Here is a 15,516-nt window from a genome sequence, read left to right as displayed (position 1 = left end):
GCTGCTTCACTAATTTTGTAAGAGAACTCCTGTTGTTCATCTCACATCTGTCTATGACTGATCTCACAGTGCTTTATTGTGATTCCACATTCCTGTGAGCTGCAGATGTCAGCATTTCTTTAAAGCCAAGAGCTTCCGGGAGCACTGAAGATCTTGCTTCCTGGCCTATGTAGTCAGTTTGGCTCAAACTCTTATAAAATTTCAACAACAACAACAAAAAGCCAAGAACTCCTGTCACTTAAGATATCGTACTTCCTAGTTCTTGTCTGATTCTCTGTTCTGCACTCTCACACTAAATTAGTATCTGGGAGAAGCTCCCTTTTCTGGTGGGATTAGAGAAACGGAAATCATAATTCAGACAGAGCAGCTGGAGAATTGTGGAGTAGAAAGACCCTCCAAAGGCCATTTGTCCTGTGTTTTCAAACTTACCTGGGAGCCAGCCTTTTTAAAACATAAAATATCACGTAAAACAGATGGCAGCAGTATTTTATAATACAAAGTTCTAGGTTTTAAATTTGTTTACTTACTACTTATATGTTCTATCTTATGTAGTGGTGGCTTAGCATTAAAATCTGAAAATGTAATTTACCCCATTAACAGGTTAAAATAAAATCATTAGGATTATCGCAACAGATTCAGATAAAGTATTTAATAGAGTTTTGCAATCACTCATGATTAAAAGAACCTCATGATAAATTAGCAATAGAAAGGAATTTCCTCGGGCTGATAGTTTCGTAAAACCAAACAAAAAGCACGGGGCTGCCCCTTGCTTATATTCAGAACGGTGTTGTAGGTCCTGGCCAGCAGAGTAATTCATGACAGAGACCCTCACCGCTCCATTATTAGCACAATCCAAAGCATCGCAGCCTCTTCAACCCACGAAAATGATAGTAACGAAGCCTATTCAGACAAGGAGAAGTGTTCATGAGAAAAATGTAGGGAAAGCCTGAAAAATGGCCTCTCTGTACAGTTCACAGAGATGGGAAAAATCCTGTCCATACAAAGGAAATGAACAAATAACAGGGAGATGTGAAGACTAGGTGGGTGGGATTAGGGGCATTTTTTTCTTAAATTTATATTTTTATCATTGTAGTGTATATGATCAACACACATACACCCCTCCCCCAAAGGAGGAAAGAACATAGAGTGTGTTTCCAGGTTACTGCCAATGCTTTATTTCCAGAGAACAGCTTTGGCACTTGCAGACACTACGTGTAATTAGTGGGTTCGCAAGTCTATTTTAAAACTAAGAAATCTGCTCTGGCTGGTGTGTCTCAGTGGATTGAACACTGGCCTGCAAACCAAGGGGTCGCCGGTTCGATTCCCAGTCATGCACAGGCCTGGGTTGTGGGCGGGGTCCCCACTTAGGGGGGCTGCGAGAGGCAACCACACATGGGTGTTTCCCTCCCTTCCCATTTCTCTAAAAATAAATCAAAAAATCTTCAACAAAACAAAACTAAGAAATCTTACTTCCACCGTCAACCATGTTGTGCCCACACACACCCTCTTCCCCCCAAAGTTTCTGGTTTTCTCTGCAGGGCTTTTATCATTGGGCTCTTCCTAGGCTGTGTGTCTTCGGTGGGAGCTCCTGGCCCATCCTCGCGAGGATGGATGGCCTTGAGCAGCTTTGTGTTAGTCAGTTAAGCATTGGTGGAGCACCACCCGTTCTGTGCCCGGAATTCTGCTGGGTGTTGGCAGAGTTCCTGCGCTTAAGAGGAGGGTCAGGGCCAGTACAGAGAACCAGTCAATAGTCCTGGAGGGCGGGGCTCAAGGGGGCACAGGCAGCTGGGGGCGTGGCTACTCTGACAGAAGGCGTGGTCATTCGGGGAGGGGTCTGTGAGGGGCGGAGCTGGAGCAGGGGGCGTGGTCTGCGGGGGGCTGTCCGTCAAGTCCCGGAGGCCGCGCTGAGAGGCGGTTCCGCAGGAGCGCTCCCGCCTGACTGGCCGCCTCACCGAGTCCCGGAGCCCCGAACCCCCTCGCGGCTTCCAGCCCGGCAGCATGTCGTTCGTCCCAGTGGCCGAGAACTCGGACTTCCCCATTCACAACCTGCCCTACGGCGTCTTCTCCACCGCAGGCAACGTGAGCTGCGGGCGGGCGGGCGGGCGTCCCCTCACGCGGGTCCCCCCGGCTCTGACCTCTCGTCCCCACCGGACGCCCCAGAGGAGCCGGCTCGCGGCCTGAGGAGCCCCGGGCAGCCGGGGGGTTGGGGGGGGGCGGTTACGGTTCGGCCGGGCGCCTTCGCTCCTGGGCGTCGGCGGGGCCCCAGGCGGGGGCCTCGCGGTGCGGTCAGGAGCAGCCCTTCGGGGCGGCGAGCCGGCTTTCCAGCCTGTTTCTCTCGCGGCGCTCCGACGGGCGGCTGGAATTCCGCGGCGCCCCCAAACCAGACTTTGTACCGGCCCGACCAGAAAATGGCTGTGGTCATTTATCTTCACGTGACAGTCTGACCGGATAGTCAGGCATCGCGGATCTTAAACATTTGGGGGCGCACGGTTGAAAATCGCCGGTGCTGTCTGGCAGGGAAAAGGCAATCCGAGAAGTTGGGGCTTATTGACAAAGGTGCGGAAAACACATTTTTGGGGGTTACTCGTGGTAATGTTGCTTCGAGGTCTGCACCCCAGATCCCACAGAGCTCGGGACAGGGGTGCCCGCTCCCCCGGTGACCTTTGACCCCAGGGTCTGGCCGGCCTGCTGCCCGCGTGGGTGCCCGGGTTGAGAAGAGTCCACTTGCGGTTTCACAAGGGCCGGGCCCGGCCAGGTGTCGCAAGGACACAGCAGGCTGACCCTGCGCCTCCGGACGCAGGAAAGGAAAACACGCGAGACCCCGTGACCGACCCACCCCCGGCGGGCGGCCTGCCCGGGGCGCTCGCCCTGCCCTCGCTGGGGCTTGGTCCTCGGCGGCGCGGCCCTCCCCGAGTCCCGGACGACAAATCAATGAGGCAGGAACAGGGGCGAGCGGGGTTGCTCGGACGTGCTCTTCCGCAGGACTCGGGGTGAACGCCCCTGGGAGCGTGGCTGGCGGCCTGCAGACACCCGCTCCCCCTGCCGCCTTCCTGGGCGCGTGTGCAGGGACGGCCCGGGACGCCGGGGACACACAGCCCCTCCCGCTGCCCTCCGAACACACTGTCCGCGGCGTCGGGTGCTGCGCACGCTTGGGCCTGACATGAAACCACTCTAGATGGAAAACTGCTCTGCATTTTCTTTGTGACACTTTGATTTCCTCACCTGAGGGTGTACAGTGATCCCTCTTATCGCGGGTATTACGTTCTAGACCTGCCCCCGCCATGGGTGAAAATCTGTGAAGTTGGAACCTTACGTTTATTTTAGTATTTACTGTACAGTACCGCAAAATCCCACCATATAACGAAAAATCCGCGATAAATAATTAAATATAATATTTTAAAAAATCCCGCGATACAGTGTGGCCGCAATAAGTGAACCGTGATATGAAGAGGGACTGCTGTATTCTTCATCGTTAGGGTGAACGATAAAGGAACTCTAGGCACAGTTAGCGAAAAACGTAATTTTCCGTGCCCCACATACAACGTGTGAAGTGCGCTGGGCCGGGGACTCGGTTGGCCTCCCTGGCACTCCAGAGGGCCCAGGGCCTTCAGGCCTCATCTGAAGCCATCCCTGCAGGTGTCTCAGCCCGTGGGGAGGCGCAGGGCGCCCAGGCTCAGTGCTGAGGATCCAGTTCCTGTCTCTCTCCATAGAGGGTCATCGACAGGGGAACCCAGGGGCTCTTCAGTGGACAGACGTTTTGGGGACTCAAGCTGAGCCCAGCTGAGGCTCTTCCCTGTGCTAACCATGCCACCTTCCTCCCAGCCAAGACCGAGGATTGGCGTGGCCATTGGTGACCAGATCTTGGACCTCAGTGTCATTAAGCACCTCTTCACCGGGCCTGTCCTCTCCAAATGCCAGCATGTCTTTGATCAGGTAGGACATGGTTACATGGCTTGTCTTGGATCTCAGTGGCCCTGCAGATCTGTAGCTACGGCCTGGGAGGCGGGGACAGCTGGCCCCAGTGCCCTCTGTGTTCTCAGCCTGCAGTACACATACCTGTGGGAAGGGTGTGCATGTGCCTCCCTGTAGATGGCCGGGTGCTTTGAGGGGCATCTTCCCATCCTCTGTGCCAGGAGTTTCACACACCTCTATTGCCCAGTCCTCACTGCCACCCTCTGGCATAGGAATTGGGATTCTCATTAGATGGGTGAGGATCTAACCTGAAAGAAGACATGACTCTCCCTGGTCACATGGCTACGGGTGTTGGATCTGGGGCTGTCATTCCAGGCCTCAGAATCCACAAGTGCTTTTTCTGCCATGCCTCACAGGCCGAGACACCTCCTGTTAACTTACGTGAAGGGGAGGTGCACAGACCGTGATAACCCACAGAGGGGAGTGTGCCTCCGTTAGACCCCTTCCACCCGCGGCCAGGCCAGGCTGCACCAGGGGCACCCAGGGAGCAGCTCCCAGGTGTTGCCAGCTGTGTGTGAGTCCATGAGGGGCTAAGTCCCATGAGGAAAGGTGATACCTTTCCCCAACTTGATGAACAGATGACAGAGCTAAGAGTTTCAGTGGCCTGGAGATGAGTGACGGGGCCCTGGCAGGAAGGCCAGCCTCTCCTGTGTGTGACCTTCTTTCTCGCTATGTAGCCGACCCTCAACAGCTTCATGGGCCTGGGCCAGGCTGCCTGGAAGGAGGCAAGAGCTTTCTTGCAGAATTTGCTGTCTGCCAGTCAGGCTAGGCTCAGAGATGACCCGGAGCTTCGGAAGCGGTGAGGAGCCTGTGGACCTTGGTGGATGGGGAGAAGGGGACAGTGTGGTATCAGGGTCATTAGGAGGCACCACAGGGCTGCCTTGGCCTCATGAGGCCGCTGCCCAGGCTCTATGTGGATGGGAGGGCTCTGGGTGGACTGGAATTACCCCTGTGGCACTGGCCCACTTCCTCGTCAGCATCATCCGTATTCCTTGTCTGGTTCCCAGAGCAGGAGTAATTTAACGCGTTCCCTAGAGTGGAACACAGACATGGAGAAGAGCCAGGTCAGCTCTATTGGGTGGAGCCCCTCCCTGGTGTGACCACTTCAGTCCAGCTCTGGCCCAGGCCAGCCTCGAGCTGCTCACTGGTTATGAGCAGGATTCTGGGATGGTCTGGGCAGAGTCTGTAGGAGGGCCACCAGAGCAGGGACCTCGCTTCGCTACTTGCTTGACCCTGAAACCCCTGGTTCTGTTTCAGTGCGTTCGTCTCCCAGGCTTCTGCCATGATGCACCTTCCAGCTGCCATAGGTGAGTACAATCTCATTACTGGGACATGCACAGCACAGCCTAGCGGGCCAGGATGGCCGGACTGTGCTTCCTGGTGGGCAGGGTCACTGGGGCTGTTTGTTACTCCTCGTCATCACTGACTCAGGCCGTGTTGAAGGCCAAAATTCTTATTTATTATTTGTTTCTCAGTTGAGGGTTCTGAAATAATTTTTTAGTGAGGCTAATTTGTATACATTTTGTGCTAAGCTTTGGGGTTGTGCAAATGTGGGTGTGTGCTCATGGCCCCTGCCTCCCACCCCACAGAGTGGGATGCAGAGGAAGTTTGGTCTTTTGCTTCCTCTACCTTATTCCTCTCATCCTGGTCCTTGGACAGTCCCTTCTCTGTCCTGAGGCGTCTGGGTCACTGAGGGACTCCCTTGTGACTTTTCTTCTGCAGGTGACTACACAGACTTCTACTCCTCTCGGCAGCATGCCACAAACGTCGGGATCATGTTCAGGGGCAAGGAAAACGCGCTGATGCCCAATTGGTATGTCCCAGGCCAGGGTTTGATAAGTTCGAAGTCTGTCTTTGTGTGTGCGGCAACATGCTGTCTCGGGAGCCGCCAAGTCCCTCCAAGGTTCAATAAACCAGTTCAACGACAAACAATGCTGGCCATGATGTGTCTGCAAACAACTGTCTCAGCCTCTGGTCTCTCAACTCCACCCTGGATCTGCTGGGCCCATGGGGCAATCCCTTAAGCTCTTTTATCTAGAGAATGAGGTGGGGGTGGGTGGAATGAAGTCCCCTGAGCCACTAAGATCTTTCCAGAATCTTGCATTTGTAAACAATGTACTATTGTGGCAAGTCTTAGACTTCAGCATTCTTCAACTTAGAATTCTGTGATGAATGGGGATCCTCACCTGTTCCCAGTGCTGTGCATCCTTCAAAGTGTGGTCAGTTCAAAATGGGAGCTACATGCTTTTATTTGACCCTCCCAGGAGTTCCATGGGGTCACCGAGGCTATGACTGTTAGACCATTTCACTGGGGGGAAAACAGGCCCAGATAAGGGTTGACCCACCTGAGGACCAACAGGCCAGAGGCCATCTCCTTAATGCCCAGGCCGAGGCCACTGTCCCACTTAAGATTGTTGCCCCTTTGTTCCATGTTGTCCTCTGGAGGTGATGGTTATTCAGACACAGTGGCACGTGCCCACCCCCAGGCAGGTGCTCTCAGCACATGCAGTAGTTGCAGTGGGCAGAGTCTCAGGTGGGCTGTGCCGGGAGGGGATGTGTCTGTTTGACCCTGGTTGAAGAAGGAAGAAGGGGAGAGAGAGCAGAGAAGTTAAGCAAGAAGGCCAAGGTTGTAAGACATGCTAGGACTGCTGGTGGGCAGATGTTTGGGACTATGGCCGTGGGCAGGCTCCAGACCGATGGGGAAGCCGCAGCCCGTTTCCTTCTGCAGGATATGACCTTTATCAAGGTGTGTGGTACAAGGCAGCCTGCGGCTATGCCTTGCTTATTTTATGTATATATATTACAAAGGTAATATACAAGGTCTGTCTAGAAAGTATCCAGCCATGTAATATGGATAATAGAGGCATTTATTGAAAAAAATACAAAATACAAGAAATATTTTATATAGGACAAGGATGCCTCAGTCCCCTTCAAAGTAGGCACCTTGGGACCTCACACTGTTCTCCCAGTGGCCATCAGCTGCCTGAATTTTCCTGAATCTCATCGACAGTCTGAAATCTTTTTCCCTTTCAAAGGTGATTTTAGTTTTGGGAAAAGCCAGAAGTTGCAGGGCACCAGATTTGTGCTGTAGGGGTGCTGAGCCGCTTGGATGACTTGATGTTTCACCAAAAAACTGCAGGAAACATGATACATGAGCAGTTGCATGGTTGTAAAGAAGCTGCCAATCACTAGTCGCCCATAGCTGCGGCCTTCTGAAGCATCGGAAGAGTTTCTGTGGAAGAATGTGCAAGTTTAATGCAAACATAGATGCAAATTTGTTGCTCTACTGGCTCAGTCATAATGAATGCGAGGGCCACACAGTACACATACTCACTCAACGGCATCTGCCACCCCCACTGACTAGTACAGTGAAGTCGCCATTGTTTGCACATATGCATTGCAGTCCACTCTCCTTGGCTGCCAGGTTACATCTATGTCACGCAAATCATTCTCATTGTATTAACAAAATTAGTATCTATGGGCTAAAGTCAAGTTTTGTCTCTTTGGCTCATTTCACTTAAAATAATGTCCTCAGGGTTCATCCATGTTGTAGCTTGTGACAGAATTTCCTTCCTTTTTATGCTGAGCAATATTCCATTATATGTATAGACCAAATTTGCTTATCCATTTACCTCCTGACAAATGTGTGGAAATACCTTTTGCTCTGTAAAGCATGTATACATGTTGACTCCTTTTTTATTTTTAATTATTTAGAATTTTGAAATGTCTCCTGGAACATGTAACAGCATTGACACCTGCATTCTCTCTTCTCTCACCTTCCTTGGTCAGGCTGCACTTACCGGTGGGCTATCACGGCCGCGCCTCTTCCATTGTGGTGTCGGGCACCTCGATTCGAAGGCCTGTGGGACAGATGAGACCCGATGACTGTAAGTGCCCCAGCGCTCAGGCCCCGCCCTGGTGGCTCTGTGTCCCCACGGAGGGAGTTCCCTGGCCTGGCACCCACAGCAGCCTCTTGTTCTGGTGTCACTGCAGCTAAGCCTCCTGTGTACGGTCCTTGCAAACTGTTGGATATAGAGCTGGAAATGGTAAGCTGGGCGTTGGCGTGTTACGGGCAGGGGCTCTATATAAGCAGGTGGCAGGGTGCTGGGTGCTGGAGCCCGGCCCCGTGGGAGTGCAGGCGGACTGATGGGGGTGCTCTTCACAGCAGCACTGTGGTTTAGGTGAGACCTAGGGAAGCTCTGGTGTCTGCTCACAGCGGGTGGAGGAGAAGCGGTGTGGGACCCCCTGGAGCTGGAGCTGTGGAAATCAGGGCTGGTTGCAGGAGGCAGGAGCTCCTTGTCTGTCCAGTCCTGGCCGGTGATATCTCTGGATTCTGCCAGGAGGAAGGACATGTGTGGGGCACTGCCCCGTGGTCCCCCAGGCCCAGCCAGCCGCTGCCTCCTGCTGCCGTAGTGACAGTGCCACGTGGACCCCAGAGCAGGTCTCCCAGCCCTGACCCAGAGAGCAGGTGCAGGGCCCAGGTTGGGAGCGGGGTCTTTCCTGGGCACACAGAGGACTCTGCAGATAGGTGCTTCACCTGGTTGGTTCCCATCAGGGAAGAGATGGGGCAGGTAGAGAAAAGGCAGAAAGAGTTGGGGGAAGCACAAGTAATCTGGGCTGGATGGACTGGTAAGATGCGCTCCAAGCTGGTGTCCTTGGGTTAGTTGTTTTTTGTCTGGGTGAGTAATTTGCAATGTTTAAACACTGCCACAAAACAAATAAAGCTGTGACTCCAGTTTTGCAAATGTCATAGCTGATTCTGTGCTGTTGACAGACACTGTCCCAGTATTGGTGATGTTTTTCTTCTACAGCGGTGGGTGATAGACTGGGGAACAGGTGCACCCCGTCAGACTCTTGGCTGTGTTTTGGGGGCAGCCTTGCAATTTGGCACGAGCACAAACCCCAGTGCTCTCATTTTTCACAAGCCTCGTGCAGCCATCAGCTGCTGAAATGCAGAGGTGTGTGGGGTAACAGGGAAGGGGCAGAGAGGCGGGGGCATGCTGCAAGGGGCGGAGGGGCTGCAGGCGGCAGAGGGGCTTCAGGGGGCTGCGGGGCTGCCGTGCTTGGTGTTAGGAACTGTGCAGAGGTCATGGGCTGGCACTTAACCACCTCCCCCAGGGTAGCTATCAGTCCACCTGAGTGCAGCAGCTCATGACTTAGAAACCGTGCATTTGGTGCCTTGCCAGGATCCCCTGGGCAGTCCTGGTCTCTGGCTCCGGTTTGGAAATGTCTGACCTTTGCCCTCCAGGCAAGTGACCTGGGGCATTGGCGAGCCCCAGATTCTAATCAGCTTTTCCATATGGCAGGCTTTCTTTGTAGGCCCTGGGAACACACTTGGGGAGCCAATCCCCATTTCCAAGGCTCATGAGCACATTTTTGGGATGGTCCTTATGAACGACTGGAGCGGTGAGCACTGGGAGCTGGGCGGCCTGAGGTGGAGGCTGGGCGTTTGGGACCCTTTTACAGAAGCCCCGGGTCTGGGGATGCCCAATGGCACCTGAGAGGGTGAGCGTGGGCACCGAGCAGACCTCTCCGCTTGGAGCCAAACTGTCCCTGTAAGTTGAACCGGGACAGGGCTGGTGTCATAGCGAACGGGTGTGTGCATCGTGCATGTCCCGCTTGCAGGGGAGGCACTAAGGCAGTTAGCTGCTGAGCTAAGATTTCAGACCCAGCAGCCTGGTTTCTGAGCCCATCTCAGCGCCTGGGCCACGCACAAGAGAAATATGTGGCCTGAGTCCAGGGGCGTCGCCTCCCAGCATGAGGATGACGTGCAACCCCTTCACGGGGAGAGAAGCTGCCTGCCCTTTGGTCATCCTTTGCTGTAACCTGGCACAGTGACCTCAAAGGACCTCTTTCCTCGGCATTGAATGCTGTTGGCCCTTGGTCCTGAGGTGGCCTGGTTGGGGCCAGAGCACCGTGGGGAGGCTCTGCGGGGCGTGTGTGCTCTGTGGTCAGGGGCAGGCGGGAGCCTGGAGGCCAGGCCCCATCAGCCTGAGTGAGCCCCGCTTGGTCCTCCTCCTGTAGCTCGCGACATTCAGAAGTGGGAGTATGTCCCCCTCGGGCCGTTCCTCGGGAAGAGTTTTGCCACCACCATATCGCCGTGGGTGGTGCCCATGGATGCCCTCATGCCCTTCGTGGTGCCCAACCCAGAGCAGGTGAGCACAGCTTCCGCAGGACGCGCCCACCCCTGGCCCCTCTGCCCTGAGGCTGCTCGCCTGCCTGTCGGGAGGGAAGCTCTGTGCCCCCAGCACAGCCGCCCAGGACCTCCAAGCGGGTGCTGGTCCTTCGGCCTTGTGCTTTCCCGGTCCCCTGCAGTTCTTGGGGAAGACACGCGATTTTGAAACTGTCAGAATCCCTTGAGGCCAGGGGAGCCAGAGAAAAAGTCCCTGCCAGCATGCTGCGCGGCTCACCAGGGCGGTCAGGTTGCTGCTTGCGCAAGGGCACCCCTGGAGCCCAACTGGCAGAATGCAGTTTTGTGCAGGGCCACCAGCGGGCCCTGGTCCCGGAGCCCAGACATCTGTTCAGGCCTCGTCCCCGGCCTCACCCTCACTCCTCAGCCTGTCACAGTCCCCATGACCCCTGCCCCCACGACCCCCAATGGCCTCACCAAGTGCCCTGTGACCTTATGACTAATGCCATGGCCTGTGCCTTCCTCAGGGTGGACACCTGGAGCCCCCTCTTCTTCCTACACACTCTCCCTCCTTGGCTGCTGGCACGTGACCGGTCCCAGCTCTTCTGAGTCTCTGGAGCCCACACCTCCCCTGAGCAGCTCACCTGCTCGGGTCCCACCCCCACCCCCTCTGTGCTCGTGCACCCTGACACCGCCCGGAGCCCTGCATCCCCCCCCGGACTCCCTCCTCTCTCCATTCACAGGACACACTGCTTTTTCCTCTTCTCGGTGCCAGCCCCTCCAAAACAGCACCTGAGCACAGTCTTTGTGCCTCTTGCCCCTCCTGAACTATTTTATAGTGAATGTTTTTCTTGAAAACAGCTCCAGTTTTAAAACTCAAATAATGTGCTCAGAAAAGGAACTTTATAATCCTGCCGGCGTCCCTGGACTCCCAGTTAATCCTAAAAGGGAACACACAACTATTAAAACAAAACCACACTAATTATGTCACGTACCACTTCTGACTCAAGCTTTGCGCCCTGGGAAAGCAGTGCTTTTGGCCTAAGTGCAGACTTTCAGGCTAGGCTGTCAACGCTGCCTCCGCGGAGGGTCCCGGATGGGTCGGGGCTGTGAGCCTCTGTTGGCTGCACCTGCCCCCGCCACCCTCTCTGTCACAGGCCTCGCTTTGTTTCCCGTCCGTGACCCTCCCACTGCCCACCGGCCCCTGGGCTCCAGGGCTGCCTTTCTGGGACATCCCTGACTTGACCCCTATACCTTTGACCTGCTGATGCCCCTATGTGGCTCCATTTCCTGGTGTCTGGACCACCCTCACCTCTCGCTGTCCAGGGACATGGTGCTGAGCCCCTGGAGCGTGGCCCCTTCTGCCTCACGTCCTCTGCTGAGGGGCCTCCTGCTGTAACCTCTGTGCTGTGTTCTGCCCTTGCAGGATCCCCAGCCCCTGCCGTATCTCCGCCATGACCAGCCCTACACATTCAACATCAACCTCTCTGTCGCCCTGAAAGGTGCTGTCATAGGGTCGGAGGGTGTGTCCTGGATGGTTCCTGAGCTCCGGGTGGTGGGGGAGGGACTGCCACCTGCTGAAGCCTTAGGCCTGTGGGCTCTCGTAAAGGAAGAAGGAGGGGAAGGGACGCTGCGCAAAGGAAGCCTCACCGGGCCCACAGGCAGAGCAGTGGGTGTTTAGTAAGCCCTGCTGAGGTCAGTTGTGAAGGGGCCGGTGGCCCGAGCTCTCCGAAGGGCTCCTGGGGGTATGGCCGTGCCATTCATTTTGTACCTATTGCTAGTGACCCTGTGGCTGCCAGGAGTGCAGTGTTAAGAAGGATTCTGAGGCGGTGGGCACGGTGTGAGCCGCCCCAGGACTAGAGGGTCTCGTGGAGGCCTCCCCGTTCAGAGAATGTATGAACTTGTTGTGTTTTGGACTCTTCAGGCCAGACCATGTCACACCATGGGAAACTTGGTCCACAGAATTCACCTCACAAGGTGGTTTTGTTCCCCTCCTTGATTTGTTAGAGTTGAGTCTCTTTGTCGATGTTCCTTGTCTTTCCAACAGGAGAAGGAATGAGCCAGGCGGCAACCATATGCAAGTCCAATTTTAAGGTAAGCTCGGTAGCAGGGCAGACTGCTCTGGTTGAGAGGGGGGAGGGAGTCTTTCTTCCTGGCAGGAACAAGGGGGGTGGCGTCCGTTTAGAGAAATGATGTGCCATATGCGAGCCCCATGGCTCCAGGAGTGGCACACCTAAGAAGCTGTGGGCGCAGAGAGGCGTGGCGGATGCTGCATATTAGCCTCTGGGGGGACATGGGGTCCTGGCCCCTCTCCCCACAGCCGGGCCTCCCACCATGACCCTGCATTCCACGGCCCAAGGTGGGAGATGGACAGCGGGGTCCTCGTTTGCAAGAAGCTACTGCCGGGCTCGGGGCACTCCCGGGCAGAGTGTGATTGTGGGCAGATGAGCAGGCTGCACGCTGAGGCTCTGCACAGAGGCCAGCTGCTCCAGGGGTGTTCCGTGGGCAAGGTGGGGTGGAGCAGGGCTGGGGCAGAGCGGGGAAGGTGCCCAGGCAGCTCTGCAGGGGGACGGCTGTCATTGCGGAAGGGAACCTGGGAGAGCAGGCGAGGGGGGCTGCTGTGCCGAACCACGGCGGGGGCAGCGTGTGCAGGAGGCCCGGCCCCACCAGTGCCCCTCGCCCGCAGCACATGTACTGGACGATGCTGCAGCAGCTCACTCACCACACCGTCAATGGCTGCAACCTGCGTCCGGGGGACCTCCTGGCTTCTGGAACCATCAGCGGGCCGGTGAGTATCTCACTGCCCTGGGGCTGCCATGCAGCTGGGGGGCCCCCACCGTACTCGGAGAAGGACTCCAGCCCCAGGCGGGTGTGTTTGACCCCTCTGTCCTGCTCAGTCTCCTCCCTTTCCAAATTCAGAGCTAAAGCAATGGTGTAGGAACAGGAGGCCGCGTCTTCTATGTGGGGAGACTCAGGAAACAGCCAGAGTGTGTGGTTGGATCCTTCTAGGGTGAGGGGGCCCCACTGCTGTGGCCCTCCCCCTCCCCCCATGCCACTCTCAGCCCACGGTAGAGTCTCAGAGCCTTAGACATGATGACTTGGGGGCAGTGTGTGTGCCATCCCTTCCTGAGGGTTCAGCCTCTGTTCCCAGTGGGCAGGGACCTGGCATTCCCCAAGCCCTGAACACAGCGGGCAGGGGCAGGGCACCAAGCCTGGGGGCATTCCCATGTGGTTCCACCACAGCAGGGTCTCTGGGGGGCACGGGGTCTACGGCCCCTGCCTGGGCTCCCAGGGCTTGCTGAGCACTGCCCGTGCCGGGGATGACAGGCTGACCAAGAGGTGAGTCCACGTGACCCTTTCTTCTCTGTCCTGTTATGAAGGAACCAGAAAGCTTTGGCTCCATGTTAGAGCTGTCGTGGAGGGGGACGAAGGCCATCGAGCTGGGGAATGGACAGACCAGGAAGTTCCTGCAGGACGGGGATGAAGTTGTCATTACAGGTGAGGACAGCCAGCCAGGGCTTTGTCTCCTTCGCTGCGTGTCCTTGCCTGCGCGCTCTGTCCCGTCGGCTGCACGGCCATCTGTCTGGCTTGGCCCCACTCTGGCATTCCTGGGGCTCTGTCTGCTGGCTCTGTCCTCTGCCCCAGCTTGACTACCATGGGCTTTTAATCTGGCTTTCCCCCAGAAAGACCACAGATGTCCTGCACTGTCCCCCTTCTCTCTGAGCAGAATGATAAAATAATGTCAGGTTCCTATCCTTGTGGACATCACAGGGCAGAGACCCTGTGTCTGGGCCCCTGCTGTGCTCACTGAAGTAGGGAGGCGGGGGCCAACTTTGCCCACCGGGACAGAGTGAGAGGGGAGTGAGCGGATGGAACCACTGTCTGCATTCAGGAAGCTGTCCAGTGGGGGGTCGGGGGGTGTTGATGTAACTCATGGGCTGGAAGGACAGATAAGGTGCAAACTCCGTGACCTGGCTTCTCAGGGCAGCGCGCACGCCAGCAGAGGCGGCACGTGCTGTTCCCTCTGCCGGCACCCGCTTTCCATGGTGCCCTCCCTGGGGGCTCCTCTCCCCCACCAGCCCCGAGCTCCGAGGCTCCCTCCTTCCTGCTCCCGGGTCCTCCACGCTGCGCCCTCGTCACTTCGTGGGCTCCTCTCCTCTCACTCTCGTCCAGGCGGGCCGGCCCCCCTGCGAGGACGGGCGCGCGCTCTCCCCCTGCTCTCTGCCTTTTTGTCGCTAGTGTTGAAATGGAATCTAGTGCATGACGCTAATGCTCATTGAACATCTGCTCTGTGGGAGAGATCACGCGGGGGGCTGCGCTGGCGTGCTCCCCCGAATCCTCATGTGCCTGAGAGATGAGCGCTGTTACTCCCGCTGTCAGGGGAGGGGGCCGGGCTCTGAGTTTAAAGCAGGTGCCCCCTCACCCAGCTTATCACCGTCGCAGTAGCTGATATCATTGCACCTTCCCTGCGGACCAGGTTCTCAGAGTCTTCCTTCTGTGGGTACCTGTCATCTTTGCCACCGTCCTGCGATGTGCTTACTGTTGTTAGACCCATTTCACAGATGAGGAAACTGAGCTTTAGGGGAGACGCCAGGCTTTGAACCCAGGCATCTTGCTCCAGGCTAATTAGCGGACCTGGGGTTTGAACCCAGGACCACATGGAAAGCTGTGCCGCATCCTTGAGCTACTTTGGAGGGTCTGAGACGGGGGCGGGCCTGGACGTCCACCGCAGATACTCCTGTGGCTCCGACAAGCTTCTGAGGGCTAGTCTTCTGTCTAAAGTGCACAGTTGTCCTTCTGACAGCGCCTTCCTGCCTCAGGCCCAGCTGTGTGGTGACCAGCGCTGCCGCAGCCATGTGGGCACTGGCTCCAGGAAGCCCCATGGCTTCTTGCTGACCCCTGTCCTCCTCTGTTCCAGGACACTGCCAGGGGGACGGTTACCGCATCGGCTTTGGCCCATGTGCTGGCAAAGTGCTGCCTTCTCTCTCACCAGCGTGAGCTTCTCTCTGGCATCCTGAACCAAAGTGCCAGACCCCCACCCCACCCCTGGGATCCGGGGACCCGGGGCCCCTCTGTGGCCGTAGGCTGGTCCTCCCTGCAGTGACAAATAAAGCCGCTGTGCTCTGTGTCTGCGCTCGGAGCCTGCGTTGTCGTGGAGCGTGGTGTCTACTCCTGTTTGAGTTCACTCAGTGGGTCAGGGTGTGTGCTGCTTCCCTGAGCGACATTCACTCCTATTCTTATTAGTGTGGCTGGGGTCTCGGCACAGTTTTCTGAGTCGACACCCCGGCCTCCCGTGTTCCCCTGGAATTGGGAAGAGGATGGCACCATGTCAGGGTTCTTAGCAAAACAGAACCACCAGGACAGGTATGTGTTAGAGGGATTTAGTGTAAGGAACTGGCTCGTGGGGTTGCAGA

At 56.3% G+C, this 15,516-nt stretch overlaps 1 protein-coding gene across 1 annotated transcript; it reads left to right on the top strand.

Moving 5' to 3' along the window:
* Positions 1-1,877: 1,877 nt before the first annotated feature.
* Positions 1,878-15,230, top strand: FAH (fumarylacetoacetate hydrolase). Its single transcript, XM_090263619.1, has 14 exons — positions 1,878-2,079; positions 3,823-3,933; positions 4,650-4,771; positions 5,230-5,279; positions 5,695-5,785; positions 7,762-7,859; positions 7,966-8,018; positions 9,279-9,378; positions 9,997-10,127; positions 11,529-11,604; positions 12,150-12,196; positions 12,789-12,890; positions 13,483-13,600; positions 15,021-15,230. Exons 1-14 carry the CDS (start codon positions 1,999-2,001, stop codon positions 15,098-15,100), a joined length of 1,260 nt encoding a protein of 419 aa, XP_090119745.1. The 5' UTR covers positions 1,878-1,998; the 3' UTR covers positions 15,101-15,230.
* Positions 15,231-15,516: the final 286 nt, after the last annotated feature.

Source organism: Furipterus horrens, unplaced genomic scaffold, assembly GCF_987537825.1.
Source record: "Furipterus horrens unplaced genomic scaffold, mFurHor1.1.pri manual_scaffold_16, whole genome shotgun sequence".
Taxonomy (NCBI): domain Eukaryota; kingdom Metazoa; phylum Chordata; class Mammalia; order Chiroptera; family Furipteridae; genus Furipterus; species Furipterus horrens.
This window is presented reverse-complemented; position numbering and strand designations above follow the sequence as displayed.

Excerpts from the sequence above, each read along its gene's own strand:
- FAH (XM_090263619.1), top strand. The coding sequence starts at position 1,999 with ATGTCGTTCGTCCCAGTGGCCGAGAACTCGGACTTCCCCATTCACAAC. Across the intron at positions 2,080-3,822 it reads TCTTCTCCACCGCAGGCAAC|CCAAGACCGAGGATTGGCGT; the intron begins GTGAGCTGCGGG and ends CCTTCCTCCCAG. Across the intron at positions 7,860-7,965 it reads ACAGATGAGACCCGATGACT|CTAAGCCTCCTGTGTACGGT; the intron begins GTAAGTGCCCCA and ends GTGTCACTGCAG.